Source organism: Micromys minutus (genome assembly GCF_963924665.1).
Source record: "Micromys minutus genome assembly, chromosome: 14".
Taxonomy (NCBI): domain Eukaryota; kingdom Metazoa; phylum Chordata; class Mammalia; order Rodentia; family Muridae; genus Micromys; species Micromys minutus.
In genome coordinates, this window is record NC_137983.1 from 7,283,952 (window position 1) to 7,307,015 (window position 23,064).

The window sequence follows — 23,064 nt, forward strand, 5'->3', positions numbered from 1 at the left end:
TTCATGGGCATGCACAAGAGAAAGCGTCTGTAATAATTTAGGTGCTTTGAGGCTAATCTATCTTATGAGATTTCTTTCCTGTACCCTCCCAACAATTTTCAGCTCCTAACCATCACCAGGGTCCATGCTGGGATGGTTCCAAGCAGTGGTCTGGAAAATCCTGTCTCTGCCTTATGTCTCAAAGTTGGAAACATTTGCCTTGGAGGGTCTTCCTCTGCAGCATATGCATTCTTTATGGGCACTGGTTCATTAGTGTTGGAAAATTCCCAAGAGATTTGCAGATGTTGGAGTGTTTCTTTTTCCATATACAACATGAGCAAATGCTAAAGGGATGGAAATGGTTTAACCATCTAATCTTAATATCAATAATACAAATGCTGCTTTTTATTTCCCTGAATGCCCCCAGATAGAAAATATTCCAGTGCCAAGCATATCCTGAGGGAAGGAAAGGAGGAGACTTGAGAAGTGAAATGTCTCCTTGGCCTCTACTTGGCATGTACATGGTACCCAGTGTTCCCAGAAATGCCCGTAGAACGAATCTGAAAACTTTATGACTATTTCTCATTCTCAAAATATTGACACTCTGCTGATTGGTGATTAGGTTTGTAATCCAAAGATGACTAAATGGCTCCAGTTAATTGTAAATATGGAGAATTGGATGGTATGAAAAGGTGGCTCGTGTAGACGCGTGCTTGCAGAAGAGGCCACGTTATCATCACTTGACATTGGCTGTGATTAATTTGTCATTAACTCCAGTAGATTTGGAATCATCTTGAAGACATACCTCTAATTGTTATTTTCTGACAGGGTCTCGAGTAATTCAGGCTGGCCTTGAACTCTCTACGTAGCCGAGGATAATGTGAACTCCTAATGTCCCTGCCTCTACTTCCTGAGTGTGTATGTAAGTTCACACCACCACACTTGGCTTTTCTGGTTCTGGGATTGAAACTAGGACCTGTGTATGTGAGGCCAATCACTCTATTGACTGCACGATATACCCAACCACTGAGTATATCCTTTAAGTGATTTCCAGAAGGGAGACCCACCCTGCATGTGGGTGTCACCACACCCTGGGCTAGAGTCTGGGCTGAGGAGAAAGTGAGGATGGAAAAGAGAACAGGCTCCAAGATGTCCTAATGCTCTGCCTCCTGACTGCAGACAGAAGGGACAAGAGGCTCTGTGCCATGGCAGAGACATCCTTCCATCTGTCAGCAAGAAGACTCTCTTCTCCTCAGGTTACTTTTGTCAGAGCAATGAGAAAAGTGACCAATGAACTGAATTTTTGTGACACGAGCCACCACAGGGATTCAGCTCCAGTTTGCCACAGAGCATGTGGCTGCCTTTGATACAGCCTGTGACAGCACTAGAGGTTTGGGGTTTGCTTTATTTTGTCTTCCTTCCTTCCTTCCTTCCTTCCTTCCTTCCTTCCTTCCTTCCTTCCTTCCTTTCCTTCCTTCCTTCCTTCCTTCCTTTCTTCCCTTCCTTCCTTCCTTCCTTCCTTCCTTCCTTCCTTCCTTCCTTCCTTCCTTCCTTCCTTCCTTCCTCCCTGTTCATCCATCCACCCTATCACCTATCTATCTATGTTGTTTCCTTAAGCCATCCATGGACTCATCAGATTAACCAGGCTGCATCCTAGAACTCTAATGTTGAGAGTAGGTGTCTCCTACACCATCTTGGTTTGGATGACTTTATATTTGTATTTGGGTTTCTGTTTTCTCTTGGCTCTCATGCTACTGGAAATGTTGATTCTGACTTTCCTTCCCAGCCCACAGGTGTGGGTAATAGTTAAGGAGACACTGGGCATTTTGACCAAAACCCAAATGACCACTTGTTCCAGTTGTAGCTTGCTGAGTTCCAGTTGTAGCTTGCTGAGTTTCAGTTGTAGCTGGCTGAGTTTGTGAGCCACTTGTGTATAAGATCTTTTCAGGTTCATCACCTTTTCTGCTGCCAAGTAGAGTAAAGGTACATTCTGTATTTTTTATAGAAGAAAGAATTCTTGCTGTAAACTCTTCATATTTAAATAGTGCTTGGGGTTGTGCAGAGCCCTTTTTCCAGTGAGAAAGATTTCTTCCTACAGTAAAATAATTCATTTTTCTATAGAAATAACATGAGCTGATGTTAATATGTGTACAGCTCTACTCCCGGGTTTTATTCTGAAAACCCCCAGTCCCTCCTTTTGGAACGCAAATGAACTCATTAGAAGGGAAGAGTTTGTGTGTAAGAGCTGACTTCAGTTTCCAGATTCCAACGGCAACAGCGATAGCAGCAACTTCTACAAGTGCATATGTAAGGAACCACTAAACTACATTACTGTAGTCCCTTACCGCTATCCACATTGAAGTTACTCACACTGACAGATCTAAATCCAGCCCCTTTATTGTATTAGATCCATTTTCAGGGCTCAAATATCAATGCGCTGGGCAGACTTAATTCAATGTGTTTGCATCTCTAAATTTTTAGTAGTGTTATTCATCCTATGTACTTCATTTAAACGTTTCTAACATCAAATTGCCTTTAGCTTTTAAAACCCACACTCCCAACTTCTTTTCCCTGGCTTTGGCATTCTCTTTGCACTTGCAAAGAGGAAAGAGAAGAAGAGCTTTAACAGCTTTTAAAAATACAGGCAAGAATGAGCTCGATATGTTAGTGGAAGAGAGTTCCTTTCACAGCTGTGCTGCCAGGAGTAGATTCCACAGAGAAGTAAGTGTTAATCTGGAGATTCACTAGAAAAGACCAACTTTACCATTGTGGGCCAAATTTCAAGCAAGCTTTACTAATTTTTTAAGTACTGATCAAGAGGTGGATGTTTATCAGGTCTCTGGGATGTCCCAGCTGGGAATGGCTAAGGCACCTGCTGCCGGGGCTTCTAAGGACAAACCTATAGGCCACCGTACTTTCCCACGAAGCATTGTTATTTTCCAAGCATTACAGTTTCTAGAATTCTAGAAAATTACCTGGTTCCTGGGAAGGTGGGGCTTACAGGTTAATTTTTGGCATTACACAAGTTCTTTGTAAAGAGTTATATGCTTCATTCATATACATGAAGAAATGGAAATTTAGTTCACAGTCAGGCTTAAAACCATGAAAATTGCAATTTTTCTAATATGGTCACAATAAAAATTCAGGCTTGCATGCTTTCATTTGTTAAAAATATTTTCATGTGCATCTGAAATGACAAATAAAACAGAATTTTAAAGAAAAAAATTACAACAAAGGGTGCTTATAATGAAGTACTAATCCTGTGAGCTATTAAAGTGTACTTAGATTCTTTTGTTGTAGACTTGAAGAGAAAGCTCAGTGGTTAGGGGCATTTGCTCTTCTTCCAGAGGACGCAAGTTCAGTTCCCAGCATCAGTATCAACAGTTCATATTGGACTATAACTCCAGCTCCAGAAGAACTAAAACCCTCTTCTGGTCTCTGGAATTTGACATTGAATATATATATATATATATATATATATATATATATATATATATATATATATATATATATATATATATATATATTCATTATTGTCTTATCTTTATTTCTTTCTCTCTCTCTCTCTCTCTCTCTCTCTCTCTCTTTCTCTTAAGAAATAGAAAAATATTAAAATATCAAATGCCAGGGTCACATTTTTTTGTTTTAAAGCAGTATCTTGTAGCATTAGATCTAGAAACAGACTGAAGTATATGTAAAAATCTAATTCATGGTAAAAGGAAATCTATGTGTCGGTATAGATACATGAAATCTCAGTACTTGGGAGGCAGAGGCAGGAGAATGGGGAGTTCAAGCCCTTCTTTAGCTGGATAGTGAGTTTGAGGCCAGTCTAAACCATATAAAAGACTGTATAAACTGTCCCCTCACTCTGAAAAAAATCAGGAAAATTAAAGTTGGCACAACAGACTTCCAGCTGCCCCCACCCACACACATACATGCTGGCACAAAATTGTGAATTTAAAAATTAAAATACAATAAAATTTTGTTTGTGTTTGATTAATATTTCTTTTAAAGAGAGAAAAGACCCAGATGCCACTTAAGAAACAAGTTGGATGGTTTTCATTAACAAATTATGAGCGTCTATGTGGAAAAATGCATGACAAAAGAAAAATAAGTTTAGAGAAAACATTTGAAGACTGTATGACGAACAGAAATGTAATGCTCTTACTGTGGAACAAGATTTTACAAAACATTAACAAACATAGGCCAGACATGGTGGTTAACACTTGGGTGGTTAAGACAGGAGGATAGCTTTGAGTTTGAGGCCAACCTGGGCTATAAAGTGAATTCCTGATTGATTGGGTTTCCAGAATGAGTCTCTGTCTCATGAGGAAAAAAAAACCAAAAAAGAAAAACAAAACAAACATATTTTCCAGGAGTTGTGGGTTTAAGGCCCACCACATGGTGAGTTTGAGCCTGAACTACAAAGTGAGTCTTGTCTCAAGACACAGAAGCCAACCAAACCAAAGAGTTAAGTTCTATTTTCTGTGTGTCCACAGCATCTGGGATCCTGCTACTACATCTCTGATGGCTGGGCATGGGGAGGATGGGATGTTAATTTCAAGGCACCTTGTAGGGTCCTTGAGTTGCTCACCTGTGAAATGTAAATGATGTAAATGAGATAGTTTCTAACTATGAGGTGTGTGTGTGTGTGTGTGTGTGTGTGTGTGTGTGTGTGTGTGTGTGTGTTTGTTTGTGTTCACGCCCAAGTATGTGCACCATGCTCAATAAATGAGTAAATCTCTGAATATTTCCTAACATAGTGAGTGCTGCATTCACTTAGCCATTAGGACAATGACACCAAGTCCTAGATGCTAGATTCCAGATGACAGCGCCCCTTTGCAAGGGCAGAACTGCACTGAGTTTTGGCCATCAGTTTAAAGAGGAGGAAGATGAGACAGAGATTAAGGAATACTCGGATATTGAGATGTCTGTAATGTGTGCTAGCGTGACCATCTTCTTTCAAGAATACTCATCTCCTTTAGGAAAGACGAAGAATCAGCAGAAGACCGAGTTCGTTGACGTTGATGGCTTTTCTATCGCCCTGTTGGGGACAGGGATGTACGTGCGAAGTGCTGCTGGAGACAGCCAGGGTTTGCTGACTGGTGCAAAGGGAGGGGGTGTCAGGCTTCCCTATTCTCAGAGTTCTGACATGACATGGCTTTCTGTTTGTTTCTTTTGGCTTACAGAACTTTCCTGAACATTTCTATCTTTTGATTATCTCCCCAGGTGAGGAATTCTTATCTCATGTTGAACTCTAGCTATTTTATTTCCCAAACAGCTAAAAGGCAGTTAGAACATACAAATAGGAAGCTTTTAATATCTGTTTGGTGATTTTTTTTATTATTAAGCTTGAAACCAGGAAGCTATTAATTAATTAGCTAATTGATTAATTATTTTAAAAGATATTTTAAACAAGGCTATGGAGATGGCTCTGTTAGGAAAGTACATGATTTCCAAACTTGAGGAACTGACTTCAGTCCTCAGCGCTCACCCGAAACACTCGTGGCCTGCGCCTATAATCACAGTTCCAAGCACGAGATGGGAGACGTGTGGGGCTTCCTGCCTAGGTAGTCTGGGTGAGACTTCAGGTTCCGATTCAGTGAGAGACATTCAGTCAAATTAGGTGGCTGGAGATAGAAAAAGGAACTGCATACCCATGTCTGGATTCTACTCATGCACATATATACACTGTGTGCGTGTACACACACACACACACACACACACACACACACATACACTCTCTCTCTCTCTCTCTCTCTCTCTCACACACACACATACACACACACACACACACACACACACACACACACACACACACACAGATACTTTAAAGCTGGAATGCAGACAGCTTGCTACTGGTGATGAGCCTGAGTCCCTGGGGAGCACTATAAAAAGACAAAGAGAAGAAACACTTCAAGAAGAGTGTTTTGATGCCACATCTCAAATCATTCCAACAGAGAACCTCAAGTAGCCTTAAAGCAAAAATAGTGATTTCTATGTAACCACTTTAGGTCTGGGGACAATGTTGATTTCAGGGAGACATAAAATTGCAAACAATTAATATTTAGTTTTAGTAATTTTTTCACAGAGGTCGTTTATGTTTCAGTTAGCAAAACATTTCAGTATCCTCTATTTTTCTTTGTAATTTACGTTAAATTACAATTGTAAGATCCTTAAAGGAAGGGACAGGGGAAATGCTTATGCAATGTCAGGAACCATGAGCTTTTGTTAATGCTACCATGAATCTGTTTAGCTATGTACTAGGCCTTGTGTGAGATTTCGTTTTGCATTGTACTACTTACTCTTCCTTGGAAAAACAGTTCTCTAGAGGTCTTGTCTTCCTCTCTGAAGAAATAAAGAGGAAGATGGGTACTGAGAGAGAACATTGGAGCCCCGTGATAAGTGAGAAACCCTGAGAGCACCTCAGCGAGAGAACAGAGAAAATATGAGCGCCCATGTCCTGTGAGGACCCGCACTCGCCCGTAGCATATTTACAAGCCCAATGTGATGCTGTGCATGATTATCTAATGTATGTTTAAGTTTCAAACACCAAATCAAAAATTGAGAAGAGAGTGTGTTTGCCCTCTTGCCTGGATAGTTCAGGGGCACTGTAGGGGGCTCAGTAAATGCCTTCTGGTGGGTGGATGCTCAGGGTTGTTGGGCTCGCCAATAATAAGAACAAGTGTTGGACTTCTTTGGTTTTGTGCTTCTCTTTCCTGCCTGACTTCTTCCCACCTCCCTCCTTTCCCTTCTGTTCGAAAATCCTCTTCTGCTCTCTGTCTTGCTCTTGTCTCGATTTCAGAAGGCTCAGATGCACTCAGTAGCAACATGCCAAGATCCTCTGAGAGCTCATTTCTGTTTGGTTTTGGAGTACAGGGTCTTATGTAACCCTGGTTGGCCCTGAACTAAGTGTAAAGAAGAGGGTTACCTTGGGCATACAGGACCCCTGGGAGCTCAGGCTGTAGGCCTTCAGGTATTGTTGTATTCCTGTTTCAATATTTTGCTCATCTTTACCGGCAGAGATGGCAAGAGGTAGCTTCCCGTCTGTTTAGGATTGAAAAGAAGCACATGTATAACACTTGCCTCTGGAAAGTCATGGGTGGCCACGGTGGCTTCTCCTTCATTCTGCTGGGTAAACATCTCGAATACATTTCTTAAAAGTGTAAAATCTTCATATACTGTAATTTTGGGAGAACAGATATGAAGGAATTCTTACTTTTGTTCAAATCAAAAACTTTGAACAGTGAATAGCATCTTCCTCAGCTTTCATCCTAACGATTCTCAGATGCTGAAACTCCCACTTGCTAGCTGCCATCTTGGAAGTCTTCATCCCTACACACTTCAGGTGTGGATCCCCAAATCCCTCCTTGTCAACCCCAGCAGCCATCATGATCATCTCTAGACCCTTTATAGAATGTTGGCACTTAGGCCCCTGCCTTCTCCAACCTTCTCAAGGATGGTATTTGGGGGCAGAGCTGGGAAGTCTGTACATATAACAGTATACACAGACAATTTTACCTCAGTACTGTCAGCAAGTTTGAACTTTGACCAAGTTCACAAAAGGGTGTTTCTGTATGAATTGACCTGCTGTGCTGAGGAATGGGCAGCTGAAGAGAGGTGGCCACCAGTTGGCTCAGCCTTCCCGGGGGCTACTCATTACTAGCCAGTGGTCACATGTGCAACATGACCCAGAAAACTCTATTTGACCTTTGTCCACCCCTCCCTGTTTTAGCCATGATCTCTGTATGCAGTCCAAGCTGGCCTTGCTGTGCTCTTGTTTCCTCAGCCTCCCATGTGCTGGCGTCATGGGTGTATAGCCTCATACCCAATGGCTCTTTACTGCCTAGTGCTTCTGGAGCCGTCCTGATATTTAACACTGGGAGGTTTTAGTTATAATGTTGAGAAAGTTACATCCTGAAAATATTTTACAAATCAATTTGACTTATCTATTATCTTCTGAGGATCAATTGAGAAGCAATTCAGACAAGCTTTTACACATTGAACTCGGTGGTTAATCTCATTCCTTCTTCATCAGGGTATCAGCAAATGGAACATTTTATCCTGGTTTGTCCCTGTCTGCCTGGATTGTTCTCCACCCACACAGGTGCTGATGATGTCAGTTTTGCTCATCTTCCGGTCTGTCCTCTTTGCAGTGGCTGAGCTGTTCATTCATGGCCATAAAGAGAGGCAGGGAAGAGTGGGAATAAACTGGGGTTTTTCCATTGCGTCTTAAGAACTGTGTCTTAATTCCCTACACTGACCTGTAGCTTTATTCTGGAAAACTATCCAATTCATCTGCAATGTCTACAGATGGCCACGATTGGTAAAGGACAGCATTAGAAGCTTGACTGCCAATAGTTCATCAAAAAGGATTTAGAACCCGCTTTTACAGACTCTGAAAGATCATTTAATCCAAACTCCAAAGAATGTTTCCTAGAGAACTTTCTGTCGCTGTGGGAATTAATCACTTCCCAGTGTTCCCTCTGCCTTCCAATTGCTGTAGCTGAAAGGAAGTTTGTTCTTCAACTGTGCTAACTGCTGTCTCTGACGCTCCTGGTTGCCAATTCTAGCTTTGTCCTCTGGGGCTCTGTGGGATGAATCAAATCCTTAGCCACAAAACAACTTCAAAAGCAGGAAGAACTTTCAGTCTTTAGAAACTTGATAGCATCTCTCAAGCTTCTCATTGAAAGCCACAAAATAAATACTCATGAAATTATTTTCTAAAATAGATGTACAAAGTCACACACACACACACACACACACACACACACACACACACACCCCTAACAAAAACTAATCAACCAACCCCCCCCCCAAAAAAAAATCCAAAAATCCCATGCCAGTAAGCAGATTAGCAAATACCCAAATCCATATTCCTAGATGTGGTCTACCCATGTGTCTCTCCCACACACATTTTAACAATGGCGAATTTCGTTTTATCTAGATCTCCCTCTCTCTGTGTACAGTGTCTACAAGGCCAACCGGAGGGAATTGCATTCTCTGGAGTTGGAGTTGCAGTCCACTGGGAGCCATATGACTTAGGTGCTGACCTTGACCTCTGTAAAACTCTAGCAGTCCCTCCAACTCTGTGTGGGGAGTTTTATTTTTTAAACCATGTTTTATGTTCGAAGAGACAGAAAGAGGAAGAGAATCAAGGAGTGAGGAGTAGGTGGAAGAAAGAGAGGGGAGTGGGGAGAGAATCCAGACCTCACAGGAGGGAAGCCTAAAGTGACCTGGCTTCCCAGATAAATGAGAACAATGAACTTCCGTGCCTTTTAGGGTGGCTTCGAAGGTTGTTTTGTTGTTGTTGTTGTTTGTTTGTTTGTTTTGTATGAGCTACTAATAAATGTTGACTCTGCACGTGGTATATACTGGATAAATGTTAATGCTGCTTTTCTTCTCATAAGTGCTAAACAAACATCTCTTCGTATAAACAAAGGAAGTGAATGTTTAGAGTCAGTGACTCCTACTCTTTTAAAATTCTTTATTATTTGATAATCTCATACATGTATATATTGACCACATCCATCTCCAACTTCCATCTTCCATCCCCCTGGGACATCGCTAACACCTTTGCCTTTATGCCTTCTCCACTTTTTTCCCTCACTGAGTCCGATCAATGCTGTGTACTGAAATACTGACTGGTCTTATGGGCTTGATCTTCTGTAGGTGACCACAGTGTCAAGCTCATGAGTTCCGGCCCTGTTGCCACGTTATGTCCAGAAGACAGTATTTTATATCATTCCTCACCATACTCTTGCTCTTATGTTCTTTCATAAACCTTGTGTTGACATGGAGGTCTCATTTAGGGACAAGCTCTCAAGAGACACTTATTCTCAGGACTTCAATCAGTTGAGATTCTGTAGGTCAAAGGTTTATTTGGGTCAGGGACAGGGGTTGGTAGGGGGACAAACTAGAGAAATGGTGAGGGTGGGCTAACCGAAATTAAGGATGCATTTAAAAGCCATAAGGAAACGCATGACTTTGTAAGCGAATTTAAAAACAAAATGTAAAGAAAAGGGGGTTTGATCCCAGGCCTCTCTCCCTCTTCCTAAAGCCAGCTTGTTTAATTCAGCTTTGTTCTTGGCCTCTCTGATGTATTTATCTTTCCATTGTGTATTTTGTATTTGCTTTGTAAGAACATTCCCAAAGGACAGCAGACTCCTCCAGGAGAGTTATCGAAAGTGGTTAGGAATTGAGAGTTTGAAAAGATGTGTCAAGATCCAGAAGGGCTCTTAGCAAACCTATTCATATGGGCATTCCAACCAGTGCTTGGGGTAGTCACAAGATGTCCCTATACTTATGGACTCCTACTTCTGTGGGACAGCTATCTACAGAAAAGTTTCCAATCGTCAGACTTTGTCAGTAAGACAACTTGCATCCTACCTGACTTGCACTCGAAAGCATCTGCCCAAGACATTCTTAGACAAGTCTTTGTCTTCTTAGGGTTTTCAGAGGCTGCTTCTCCTTGGACACCAATAATAAGGTGTTTTGCATGTACTATTGAAGCACTTATTTTTAAGTAAACTTATGTGACTTATGACACGTACCTTATGAATGTCAGTGAATGGGCTGTTACTGTGTTTTCCGTCATGAGAATAGTTTTGCCAGTAAGAAAAGGGGGAGATATTTTGGACACCCGATGTTACTGCAAATATATATTAAAACAAAATCTTAACAGGTTATTTTAATCCCGAGGGAGATTCTCAAGAGAAAAACCAGTTCCATAATTTTGAGCTAAAATCGAAGCAAGCATTGATTAAATACTGACCAGTATAGACTCTGGTCAGCTCCACTCCTTGGAATCCCAGTGAGTTGTCAAGAGTCACTTGTCGTAGGGGCTTTTAAAGGGCAAATCCACAGGGTCATCATATTTCCCATATGGCTTTTGCTATTTTCTAAGAGCTACAACTCCCCACACACACTCCAGGAAGTTATGTGGTCCTTGAGCAGGTGGGGCTTACAGGTTGAATTTGGCTCCTATGGTTAGACAATAACGTTTTACGTGAGTTTGTAGCTAATGTTTTGCCAAAGGACAGCAGTATGTGGTGAAGCAGAAACTGCTGGATTAACTGGCTTAGTCAAAAACAACCACAGAAATTTTCCTAGGCCTGTACCTTTCCCCTACATTGAAGCAAAAATACTGCAATGTTTTAAAATACATGTCTATGAATCCAACAGAAATCAAAATCAAGACTCCTAATTTTCCCAGCATAATAATTTAATGTATTAATTAATTAATTATTACAATAATTAATGTGCACAGCTGGCAAGTGCTCTTCCACTGAGCTGCAGCCCAGCCCTGTGGACGTGAAAGGGGGCGAAACATACAAAACCCAGGGAAGAGTCTAGCCTGTTTGTCTTTCTTACATGTTGGAAATTTTTCAGATTTCTTAGGTTTCAATTTCATCTGGTGGGGAACCAGTAGAAAACTCAGAAGCTACCCATTCCCAGTTCCTGCTCTGCCTATACTGTGCTATACTGCAGTACTGCCTTGTGAGAGCCCATATTGAGTCTTCAGTGAAATGATCCAGCCTTGGTAGTTACAAGTTGGCAAGGGGTGGAAGCATTTACACACTACAAACAGGCGATGTTACACACTTGGCTGATTGTTAAAACACATATCTGCATACTTCTGAGGATGGACATGTATGATTTGCCAGTGTCTTCTGTAAAGACACCAAATGACTTCATTTGAGAAGACCAAGGTCATTTCAGACAATGTTTGAATCTCAGCTTATTTTACGAGCTGTCGAAGAAGAGAAGACCTTCGTTGTTGGGGTCAGCCTTTTTTGTTCAACGAGGAACTAACTAGAAACACTCTTGAAGTCATATGTAAATAAGTTATAAAGCAATGCCAATAGCTAATACATATCTAACATTTTCAAAACTGGGGCTGGAGAGCCGGCTCGGTGGTTAGGGATACTAACCTGGGTTCGCTTCACTGCATCCACAGTGAACAGCTCAGAAGTGCCTGTACCTTCAGTGTCAGGGGATCCAGTGCCTTCTTCAGGTCCTCTTGCATTTACACTTGCATATCTATCCCCACAGGGTCACAACCCTGTCTGCACACAGAACTGAAAAGAGCAGTAATCCTTTCTGGGTTTGGTGGCCACATATGGGATGGATCCCTAGGTGGGGCCATCTCTGGATGCCTTTCCTTCAGTCACTGCTCCATACTCTGTCCCTGCATTTTCTTTAGACAGAAACAATTCTGGGTTGAAATTTTTGAGATGGGTAGGTGGCCCCATCCCTCAACCAGAGGCTGTGCCTATCCACTGGATATGGTCTGTACAGGTTCTCTCTCCCCTTTGTTGGGTATTTTGGCTAGTATCACCCCCATTGGGTCCTGGGAACCTCTTTTTTCCCTGGCATCTGACACTTTCTAGTGGCTCCCCCCACTTCCTCATTACATACTGTTTTATACCTCCTTTTAATTTCCTGACTCTCCTCACCAATCCCAGACACTATTGCTGATGCCAAGAAACACTTGCTAACAGGAACCTGGTATAGATGTCTCCTGAGAGGCTCTGCCAGTACCTGACCAATACAGAAGCAGATGCTCACAGCCAACCATTGGAGTGAGCATGGGGACCCCAATGGGAGAGTTAGGACAAGGACTGAAGGAGCCAAAAGGGATTGCAACCCCATAGGAAGAACAACAATATTAACTAACCAGACTCCCCAGAGCTCCCAAGGACTAAACTATCAACCAAAGAGTACTAAACTACCCAGGACTAAACTACCAACTACATGGACAGACCCATGGCTCCAGCGCAAATGTAGCAAAGATGATCTTGTCTGGCGTCAGTGGGAGGAGAAGCTCTTGGCCCTGTGGAGGCTTCATGCCCCAGCATAGGTAAATGCCAGGGTGGTGAGATGGGAGTGGGTTGGTAGGGAGTGGGGGGTGGGGAGAGGGAACACCCTCATAGAGACAGGAGGAGAGGGGATGGAGGTTTTTCGGAGGGGAAACTGAGAAGAGAGGCAACATTTGAAATGTAAATAAATAAGATAACCAATTAAAAAATAAAGCATCAACTAAAGTTTTAAAGAAACAATCTGTATCTGATAGAAATAGCTACACAATGTGTTCTATTTTCAGTGGCCATTAAGAAAATCAGATTAAGTAAGACTGCACTTTAAGATGCTAAGTTAATTGGGTTGTTTTTTGAATATGGTTTTAAAGGCAGTAAAAAAACAAAGTAGGAGGCTACAGGGCTTCCTAGGTCTGTAATTTCTTTATTCTGCACTACGTGTTTGTTTGTCTGTCTTTTCCATCTTTATTTTTCCATTGTTTATTATGTAGAAGACAGACCGATTCTTATGAGTAAACTCACTTCTTCCGTTGCTAATCTGACTCTTGGTGCTTTGAATTTCCTTCACAAATATGCTCAGCATTAGAAAAAAGAAGCCTGCTAACATTGTGCTAAAGCAGGAGCCAATTAATGACGTTTTTATTGATGTTCCAGTAACTCACTGCAGGGTTTTGCTCCTGCGAGAATGATTTATGGCTGTTACAGTGCTGACTGTCAAATAAATGGAAGCCATTTGCAGCCCTAATGGGCTTAGGCCATCCTTACCACAGGCAGGAGAGGACCCATTGATGAAAGGGCCCATCTGTTCCAGGGTTCTACTACCTGCAAGCAGTTTGTGAGTCAGATCAGCTTAATGACTGGGATGCTATTATGGCCTTTGTCCATTTCTCAAGGTCATTGTTTTACTGTAGTGTCCTTGAGAAATGGCATCTTGTTTACAGATGTGCTGTTCAACAGTATTAATTTTTTAAGAATTATTTTATTATCTTTAAATGTGTGTGTGTGTGTGTGTGTGTGTGTGTGTGTGTGTGTGTGTCTGAGTGTTTACCATGTGCTTATAAGTGTCCATAGAGGTCAGAGGTACCCAATTCTTTGGAGCTGGTTGTACAGGCAGTTGTGGGGGCTGGGAACCAGAGAGCAATCTGTGCTCTGAACCATTGAACTATTTCTTTTCTCCCCTCAAAAGTATTTAAAAATCCATCCACACTGAACACATACAGATGTTTTCTGCTTGTTACCCCAATTGAAACACTCCATAAACGGTCATTTGCATGGTATTTTCTCTGTGTTAAACATTACCTGTAGTCCTGATGGTGTCAAGTGTTAGATTTCATAGAAACGAGGGCCTTGAGCTTCCTCATGTGTTGCTAGCTTTGGGGTGTTCTAGAGCCATCCTTCTTGTGAAACTGGGCAGTGAGTGTACCCCCAGTGTGAACAGGGGTTTATTTATAATATAATGTTGGTAGATGAATAGATTCATCTTGGTGTGTTCTTCATCTGAATCACAGGAGGGTTCCATTACTATTACTCAAGCTTCTTTCTGTCTTTATACCCTTATTGTTCCTAAACACATATATATGGTGCTCTGATAGCTGGTACAGAGTCTCACAATTCATCCCTTACCTTCAAATTCAGTACCTGTCTTAGTTAGGGTTTTACTGCTGTGAGCAGACACTATGACCAAGGCAACTCTTATAAGAACAACATTTAATTGGGGCTGGCTCATAGGTTCAGAGGTTCAGTCCATTATCATCAATGTGAGAGCATGGCAGCTTCCAGGCAGACATGGTGCAGGCAGAGCAGAGAGTTCTACATCTTCATCTGAAGACTGATAGTGGAAGACAGGCTTCCAAGCAGCTAGGACGAGGGTCGTAAAGCCTATACCCACAGTGACACACCTGCTCCAAAGGGCACACCTTCTAATAGTGCCATTCCCTGGGCTGAGCATATACAAACTGTCCCAGTATCTCATTTTCCAACAGTCATTGTCTTCAAACTTTGATGGCTCTACCTTGTGTCGAGTTGACACACAGCAGTACACTTGTGTTACTTGTATTAAAGAGAATGACAGTCTTATCAGGTAGATTAGTTATTCTATGCTATAGATGACAAAAGAAACTTGATATTGTATAGAGAATTTATAGAGAACTGTATTAAATAGGGTTCTCTATGTATGAAGACTGCCTTTAATGACCTCTTGATTGAGGACTATTACCTTGTTGGGAAATAAAACAAAACAAAACAAAACAAAACAAAATAAAAAACCCTCAATACTGATAGCTCAGAAAGAACTGTGTGGTAATTGGTGGGGTGTGGAAGGCAAGCTTTCTGAGCACGCCCCTGTGCAGTCTGCCTGTTCCTGTGCTAATCTTCAAATGCCAACCCTAGAACTTGGGTTGGGTCTATTACCCAAAGATAAAATGAGTTTGATAGTGAGCCAAGAAATTGTGCTTTGGAGAATTGTGCTTCGTGAGGCCCTTTGCTTTCCGGTTGCTAGGAGATAAGGGAGCCCCCGTGGGCGTGTGCAGCAACAGCTCATCCACAAGGAGTGCTGCACCTGGCAGCCTTAGCCCTGGAGAACCCGGGCTTGTTCTTTCCTGAACACAACTTAAACAGGAAGACAAATGCCACCACCTGTCCCCGAGACTCCCTCAGCCCCCAAATGAACTGAAGACTGGCTGGCACTGTGAGGACCATTCATCCCACCCTGGAAGTCTTCAACTCAGTGTCTGTTTTGGGATTAAGGGTTCTGAAAGCAGTTTCTTCAGAATCTGTTGCTGAACCTCAACAACAAAAACAGTGGTTAGAGAACTCTTGCCCGGCAAGGGCTCGTAGTGACCATGGAGATTAATCTCCTTCTTGGGAACTCAGCTGTTTGCAACTCTTCTGCCTAGGACCGGAAAGCAATGGTGGCTTCTAAATACTCTCCATGGGATTCAGAGTTTCTTTATGACGCTTCAAGTTCCCTTCAGTTTTTCACTGTGTAGGAAGATGGGATTTGGATGTTTAACTTAACACTTACTCAAGATTTTCCTGGATTACTATTTATTACTATTTATTAGGGTCTTTTCATATTGCAGGTACCTGGCACAGTATGGTTGACAGGTCAACAACCCTAGGCTAACGACACATGCAGGCATAGAGAGGGGAGGGAACCTAGTCACAGTGATTAATAGATAATTCCAAACTGAGGTGTTGGCAATGCCAGGGCCTGCTTACTTGTTTCCCGGGGGTTGTTTGTAATTGGAAGGATGTGAAGATAAAAAATTATGCTCCTGTGTTAATTCGAACATTCCAGGCAACAGCGCCTTGGCTGTAGTTTGACTGAAAAAGAAAAGGCCTCTCTTGTCAATCTGCTGGATTGGTCAAATCCAGGCCACGCAGAGAATTTTGGTATGTATACTAGGAGAAAATGTGTAGTTACGGATAGGTTCTTAAGAGAGTTGTAATTTTAAAAGATAACTTGGGTACAGCAAGATGTCCCAGCAGGTAAGGCATTTGCTTCACAAACCTGATGATCCGAGTTCAATCCCCGGAGCCCTGAGAAGGCTGGAGAGAACTGCTCCGGAGACTTGCTCTCTGGCGCCCACACATCTATGTGTCTCACACACCATCCACACATAGGCATATGTACAGTAATAATGAAAAGTCATTCTTAACAAAAAGTTCTCTCTGGCTTTAGGTGGGATCAGAGCTGGGTCAGCCTCTGAGGTACAGGAGATACTGTGGTTTCAAATCTTGAAGTCATGGTGTGGCTAGCACTCCCTGCTAACTGCTACATCTCTGACACAGCCCTGTTTTCAATCCCCACATTCCTAGAGTTTAGAAGTTTTTATTTGCTGTTTTATTTATTTGCTTCTGAGTTTCCTCTAGTCTCTTATGCAAAGGAGTTTATATGCCACCCAACAACTATGTCTAATAATCATGACTCCATCTCCTATGTCATGCTGGCCTGCTGAAAAGCATCGAGCTTTTCATATTCTGGAGCTAGCATTGTGTAACGGCTCAATTTCTCTCTGAGGTCAGAGGTAACTTTCCTTATTTTGTGCAGTCACAAATACCTTGATTTTTAAATTTCAATATATTATTATGTTCATTATAATGATGTATGTTGTCATGTTTACCTAAAATGTTTTTTTTTATCTACTCATAAGTATGATAAACATTTTTATTTTATGGGGAGAGTTGCTATGGAAGGAATTTCCTGCACAGACAAGAACCAGAAGCAATAGTGAAATATTTTTGGCCATGATATCGAGAGTCACAAGCAAGTGTGGCATAGGGAATGGTGACACCCATAGTGGAAACACAGAGAATCTGTACAACCCGGAAGCATTTGTGTTCTAATGCAAAAAAGGAACGGAAGCAGATGGGCCAATTTGGCTAAGGGACCGTCTCTCCTGTTATATTTGGGAATTAGTTACAAAGGATAAATTAGGTTATGTCTGACAAAGACTCTCACAGTGACAAGATAATGTAGCAGGAAACTGGTAGTGTTTCCCTTTTAAAAAGAATTAATTAAAAAAGTTCAGTTTAGTTACTGTCTCTTCAAGACATGGGGAAAGTTTACACAGTGGTAAAGCTTCTGGCTGCTGGGCGTGGGGGACCATGGCGCCCAGCCAGCCAGTCTTCTCCAACAACACGAGATGGCTTCTCACCTTTACCAATGCACTGTCTCCCTGTTCTTCTTTCTCCATCCTCTCCCACCTCTCTTCTCATGATCTCATCTCTCCTCTCCCTCTCTAATCATTCTTGTCTGTGGTTATCATCTCTCTCCATTCTCTATCTTTGTCCTCCCCTCTAATCTCTGCTCTCTCACCCCCTTTTACCTTGATTTATCCTCTCCCCTCTTCCCTTCTTATCTCTCTCCAGTATCTTATCTGTTGTAAGGATCCACGATTCACTGAAGGATGAAACCATAGAATCAAACAGTGTGTAAACACAGAGTGTTTTCTTCTGCAGAAGTCCAACATGCTGGGGTCTCTCATTACCAAGATAGAGAGACCCTCCCCAAGTAAGGCTTGCAGGCCTGATTTTAAAGCACATTAAGGAATTCTAGGGTAGGTGACCTCTGTATTAATCTGTTGGGTCCATCTCTATGGACACCCCATTACCAGGGGGTGAAGGCTGGAGTCTGGGATATTTTCTATTAGTAACTGGCTATTTTACTAATCCAGAATTTAGGCCTAGTCTCTTAATTGGCAATTTGAAGTCTACCATGGAATCAGCCTAGGCTTCTCACTATAAACTTTTTTCCCTTCCCTCTTTCTGCAATAGTTTCTCCTTTTTACCCACCATATGTTACACACAGTAAGGGAAGGTGTCAGGTGCAGATGTTACTCACAGTAAGGGAAGGTGTCTACTGCAGATGTTATACACAGTAAGAGAAGGTGTCCAGTGCAGATGTTACACACAGTAAGGGAAGGTGTCCAGTGCAGATGTTACACACAGTAAGGGAAGGTGTCCAGTGCAGATGTTACTCACAGTAAGGGAAGGTGTCCAGTGCAGATGTTACTCACAGTATGGGAAGGTGTCAGGTGCAGATGTTACTCACAGTAAGGAAAGGTATCCAGTGCAGATGTTACTCACAGTAAGGGAAGGTGTCCAGTGCAGATGTTATACTCACTAAGGGACAGAGATAAGGGCACATCCTCACAGAAAGAAAAACCAGGTGTGATTTGAGGCCAGAATCGAAGGGCACATCCTTCACCCTTCCTATCTTCTTTCTTGACCCTTGAGCAGTCCCCGGGCTAGAGGCTCTTCCCTAAATGAAAACCAGTGAGTTGGATATAAATAGCAATGACCCATTTCCCACCTGATCCTGAGATTAAGATTAGCGTAAACTCAGGAGAACACACAAGGACACCCAAGAACAGGCTTCCATGTGAGCAGCCACTAAACTCAGAGCTCTCCAGTCTCAGGCAAAGAATACTTCGGTAATATATCTGAGGGTCAGGAGCGGGGAGAAGACCGTGCTGTGTCTTTTGATACTCAGAGGAGCCGTCTCGTGGCTTTATAAGTGGGGGCAGACTTTCCTCTAAGGAAACAGGTAGATGATGCAGAAAGGAGCAGACTCGGGGAGACCATTTGTCCACCATGCTCTGGAGCATCAGGATTTGTCCCAGAATGCATCTGAGAGCAGTAGAAATGGGCAGCTGCATCCCATCTCAAAGCCTTTCAGCAACACTCTCTCTCCCTGGGCTTCCTTAGTGGCATCTTGATAACAGAAACAACTTTCCTGTTTCCCCGGGGAATTAGTTACAGAGGATACTTTAGGTTGCCTCTGACGCGGACTCTCCCATTGACCAGATAATAGCAGCAATCACGATACTGTTAGGAGTAAGGACAGCAGTAGCTATTCCCAGGTCTAGGCGTTTGCTGCCATTATTCACCTTCTCTACGAGGTTCCACCGGTTGCTTTCTCTACTTTTAAGATGTAAAGCAGAGGCAATGTGAGCCGAAACGTTAGAAAAGGCCAGCCAGCCAGAACTGGTACGGGGCTTTGATCCTATGTTGTTCTTCTCCTTTTAACTTTTATAGCTCGGTGGGGTAAAAAGTCTAGACTTTAACTAGTGCAGGAGGCCAGGACTTCCGTGCTAGGCTAACAAGCTGTACAATCAAGGCCTGGTTTCTTACGAAGTGTGGATTTCAGCCCATCCATCTATAAGATAGAGTTGGGTAGCAGTGTTTACCTTGAAAATGTTTTCTGAGGATTACGTAAGAAAGTGAAGTATAGGGTGTAACCTACAGGCACGTGTAGCTTCTTATCAGTATTAAAATGTGGGCCTAGTTGGGCTGTCATTGCAAAAACTGCTCTGTAAGACATTGTATCAGCTAGGACCCCCAAGGCCAAGTTCTCCGCACAAAAAAGGCATATTTGCTTCAGGGAAACAAAGGACAGGAGATGAGAGACCAAGACAGGAGACAGAGGATGTAGAAGAAGGAGAAGGTGATGGGGGGGGAGGAAGGAGGAATATTTGTCCTGGAGTACGACAAAGGACTGCCTCTGGACAGAGGGGAGGCAGATGGGGCCCATAGGAAAATGGTGGTTGACAAAGGTGAAAGGGAAGCCCTGTGTTAAGGTGGGGTGCTTAATTTAAATTGGGCTTGTTAATTGGGTGAGCCCAAAGGATCTTTTGAGTGCTGGACTTCAATCCTTTGCTAGCTGGACCTTGGCCTCAGGAGGAGGAAGAAATGATCAGATAAGAGGATGATCTCTAGTGTCTAGCTTTAGGAATTTAAATTAAGATTTTAGCTAGATAGAGGGGATGGGGGGGGGAGGGTAAGACCGTCAGAGTCACGCTTGTGAGCTTGGCTAGAGTCCCTTCTCTCTGTGTGGTTTAAGCGACAGAGGTCCCTCCCTCCAGGAGTTCTGGAGAAACATGGGATGGAGGTGGAGCAGAAGACTTGGTTTGTGATCAACCCTCTCTTCCTGGCATGCAGGTGGACACCTCTGTAACATGTTCATTTTCACAGGGTCTTTCCTCAGTGAGGAGAGACAATTCCTGATCTTGTCTTCCTGTTAGGATGACAGGTCTTTTCCAGACAGAATCTTGGGATTTCAGTGAACCTAAATTACTTCCTTGATGATCCTACTTCCTAATGTCCTAATGCAGGAGGCGCCTCAAGCCTTCACACCAGAACTGTGTGTGGGCACCATTTTGCAAGAGGTCATCACCGGGGAGTGAGGACAGGCAGGATAGAGCTATGGGATTCTTGGGGAAACTAACATCCCAGGGAGATTTCTCAGACTTCCTCTTTATAGGGAGAAGTTGTTGGTTATTCACAAAAATTTAGTAGGTAATAATATATATATATATTTTGGTCAGTCACCTTAGCTTCTTTTCTATGGGTGTGATAAAAAGCAGGACCAAAACCAGCTTGGGTGGGGACGCGGTGTTTATGAGGCTTTTACTTTCTCATTACTGTCCATCACTGAAGGAAGTCAGGGCAAGAACTCAAGGCAGGACCCTGGAGGCAGGAGCCTGCTGCTCTCCACAGCTTGCTCAGCCTGTTTCCAGGGGTGGCCCAGCCCCCAGTGAGCTGGGCTCTCCCACATCAACCTTTTGTTGAGGAAATGTCCTACAGATTTGCCTACAGACCAGTCTCACAGGAAGGAAGCATTTCTCCATTAAGATAGGTTTTTGTCACATTGATTAGAGCTTAGCGTGAGGGTGCCCTGATGTCATTTTTGTTGAATTAGAAAGTTCATCGGACCATGCATTTTTTTTTTTTTTTTTTTTTTTGTCGTCTTCTAGGTGAACCTGAATTTAAATACATTGGGAACATGCACGGTAACGAGGCGGTTGGACGGGAACTGCTCATTTTCTTGGCCCAGTACCTGTGCAACGAGTACCAGAAAGGAAACGAGACCATTGTCAACCTGATCCACAGCGCCCGAATTCATATCATGCCCTCCTTGAACCCAGACGGCTTTGAGAAAGCAGCATCTCAGGTGAGTGCCTGGCGGGGGTGGGGGAGGGGAGGGGTGGCCTGCCTTCCTCGTCTTTCTGACCTGATGCGGTATCAATGCTCAGGGTCAGGGTTCGGAGTGTGAGACACATAGTCCAGCTTTCTGGTAAGGAAAAAAGTTTCCAAGATAAAACATGAGCGCTCTCCAGCAGAAGCTTTAACGAGAAATCTGTGAACAAGTTAATACTTTATTAGTGTTTTACTGAACTGTCTATTCATAGTTATGACCAGACAAGTTTGCCTTTAAAGCAGTGGTTCTCAATCTAAGACCGTCGAAGAACACAGATATCTTTATTACGATACATAGCAGTAGCAAAATTACAGCTGTGAAGTGGCAACAAAAGGGATTTTATGGCTGAGGGGTCACCACAACGCGAGGAACTGCACTAAAGGCTCTCAGCAGGGAAGGCTGGGAACACCTGATTCCCGCAGCTATGCCCTCAGCTGGGACACTGGCGTCCTCGCGCCCTCTGCTGGACGGAAGGAGAATGACTTGTAATTAGGTTATGATTTTACAGAGGTTGAGTTGCTTTAATTGCTGGTTTTATGGACGATCAGTAAAGACGCTGCATCCGCCACCCCCACCCCCACCCCCGCCAAACCACAACCAAAATTAAAACCAAACCCAAATTCTCATGTTTACAAGAAAAATAATTGTATACATTTAAAATGTCATGCTAAAAACTGATGGCCTTTCTCTCTCTGTCTCTGTCTCTGTCTCTCTCTGTCTCTCTCTCTCTCTCTCTCTCTCTCTCTCTCTCTCTCTCTCTCTCTCTTTCTTTCGAGACAGGGTTTCACTATTTAACCCAGGTGGCTTGGAACTTGCTTTGTAGACCAGGCTGGTCTTGAACTCACAAAGGTTCTGCTTCTGCCTCTTGAGTGCTGATGTTAAAGGCGTGCATGTATAATATGTGGGCTTGTTTGGACAAGATTTTGGACATTATAGTTGTTGTGTGTTCTGTTTACTATGCAAAATATAAAGTTTTGATACATGCTGTAGAAGAACTAAACATTATAAACACATTCATCTTTTTCATGCTAACTATTTTATTATAAGGATATTTAGAATCTTTCCGTCAAGATTTTGAAACAGAACACCCATTGTTAAAAAAGAAACCTGTAAAAGGCATTGAAGTTATTAACACATAAGAGACTCGTGTCCAGGCTCTTAGGATAATTTGTTTGTAGATTTAAAAATCAGACTTCTGTGATTCACAGGCAATTTTACTTGATGCTAATTGTTTGTGGTGTGATTTTTTTTTAAATAGGTCACCTATAATTAGTGAGTTTGTACTGACAATTACTGAAATCTGCTAAATATCTTACATATAATTATTATTAGTTTAAAAATATTCATCAAAACTACTTTTCAAAATGCTTATGTCAAATATTTTCATTTGGGCACCTTCGTGAGTGTGCCAACAATAGTGAGAACAGTAGTATTGGGAGGTTATAGTAACAGACAATCTCAGTAATCAAATTTTGAGTGCAATGGTGGGGACGTTAAGTCGGTATCGATTGTTCTGGTAAGCAATGGCGGCCTTTCTGTTGTGTCTCTTAGCCCGGTGAGCTGAAGGACTGGTTCGTGGGCCGCAGCAATGCCCAGGGAATAGATCTGAACCGCAACTTTCCAGACTTGGATAGGATCGTGTACGTTAATGAGAAAGAAGGCGGTCCCAACAATCACCTGCTGAAGAATCTGAAGAAAATTGTGGACCAAAATGCGAAGGTAGCTCATGTGCGGCTTTCCCCGGGGCTGTCCCTTAGCTGGGGAAATATGCTCGCGTGTCTTCAT

The 23,064-nt window shown here is 42.6% G+C and overlaps 1 protein-coding gene across 1 annotated transcript in view; it reads left to right on the forward strand.

Moving 5' to 3' along the window:
- CPE (carboxypeptidase E) overlaps positions 1-23,064 on the forward strand; it is a 98,863-nt gene that overhangs the window by 51,602 nt on the left and 24,197 nt on the right. Inside the window, exons 2-3 of the mRNA XM_080929025.1 lie at positions 21,056-21,252; positions 22,831-22,998. Of these exons, the coding sequence (XP_080785151.1) occupies positions 21,056-21,252; positions 22,831-22,998 (365 nt within the window). The remainder of the gene's footprint in view (positions 1-21,055; positions 21,253-22,830; positions 22,999-23,064) is intronic.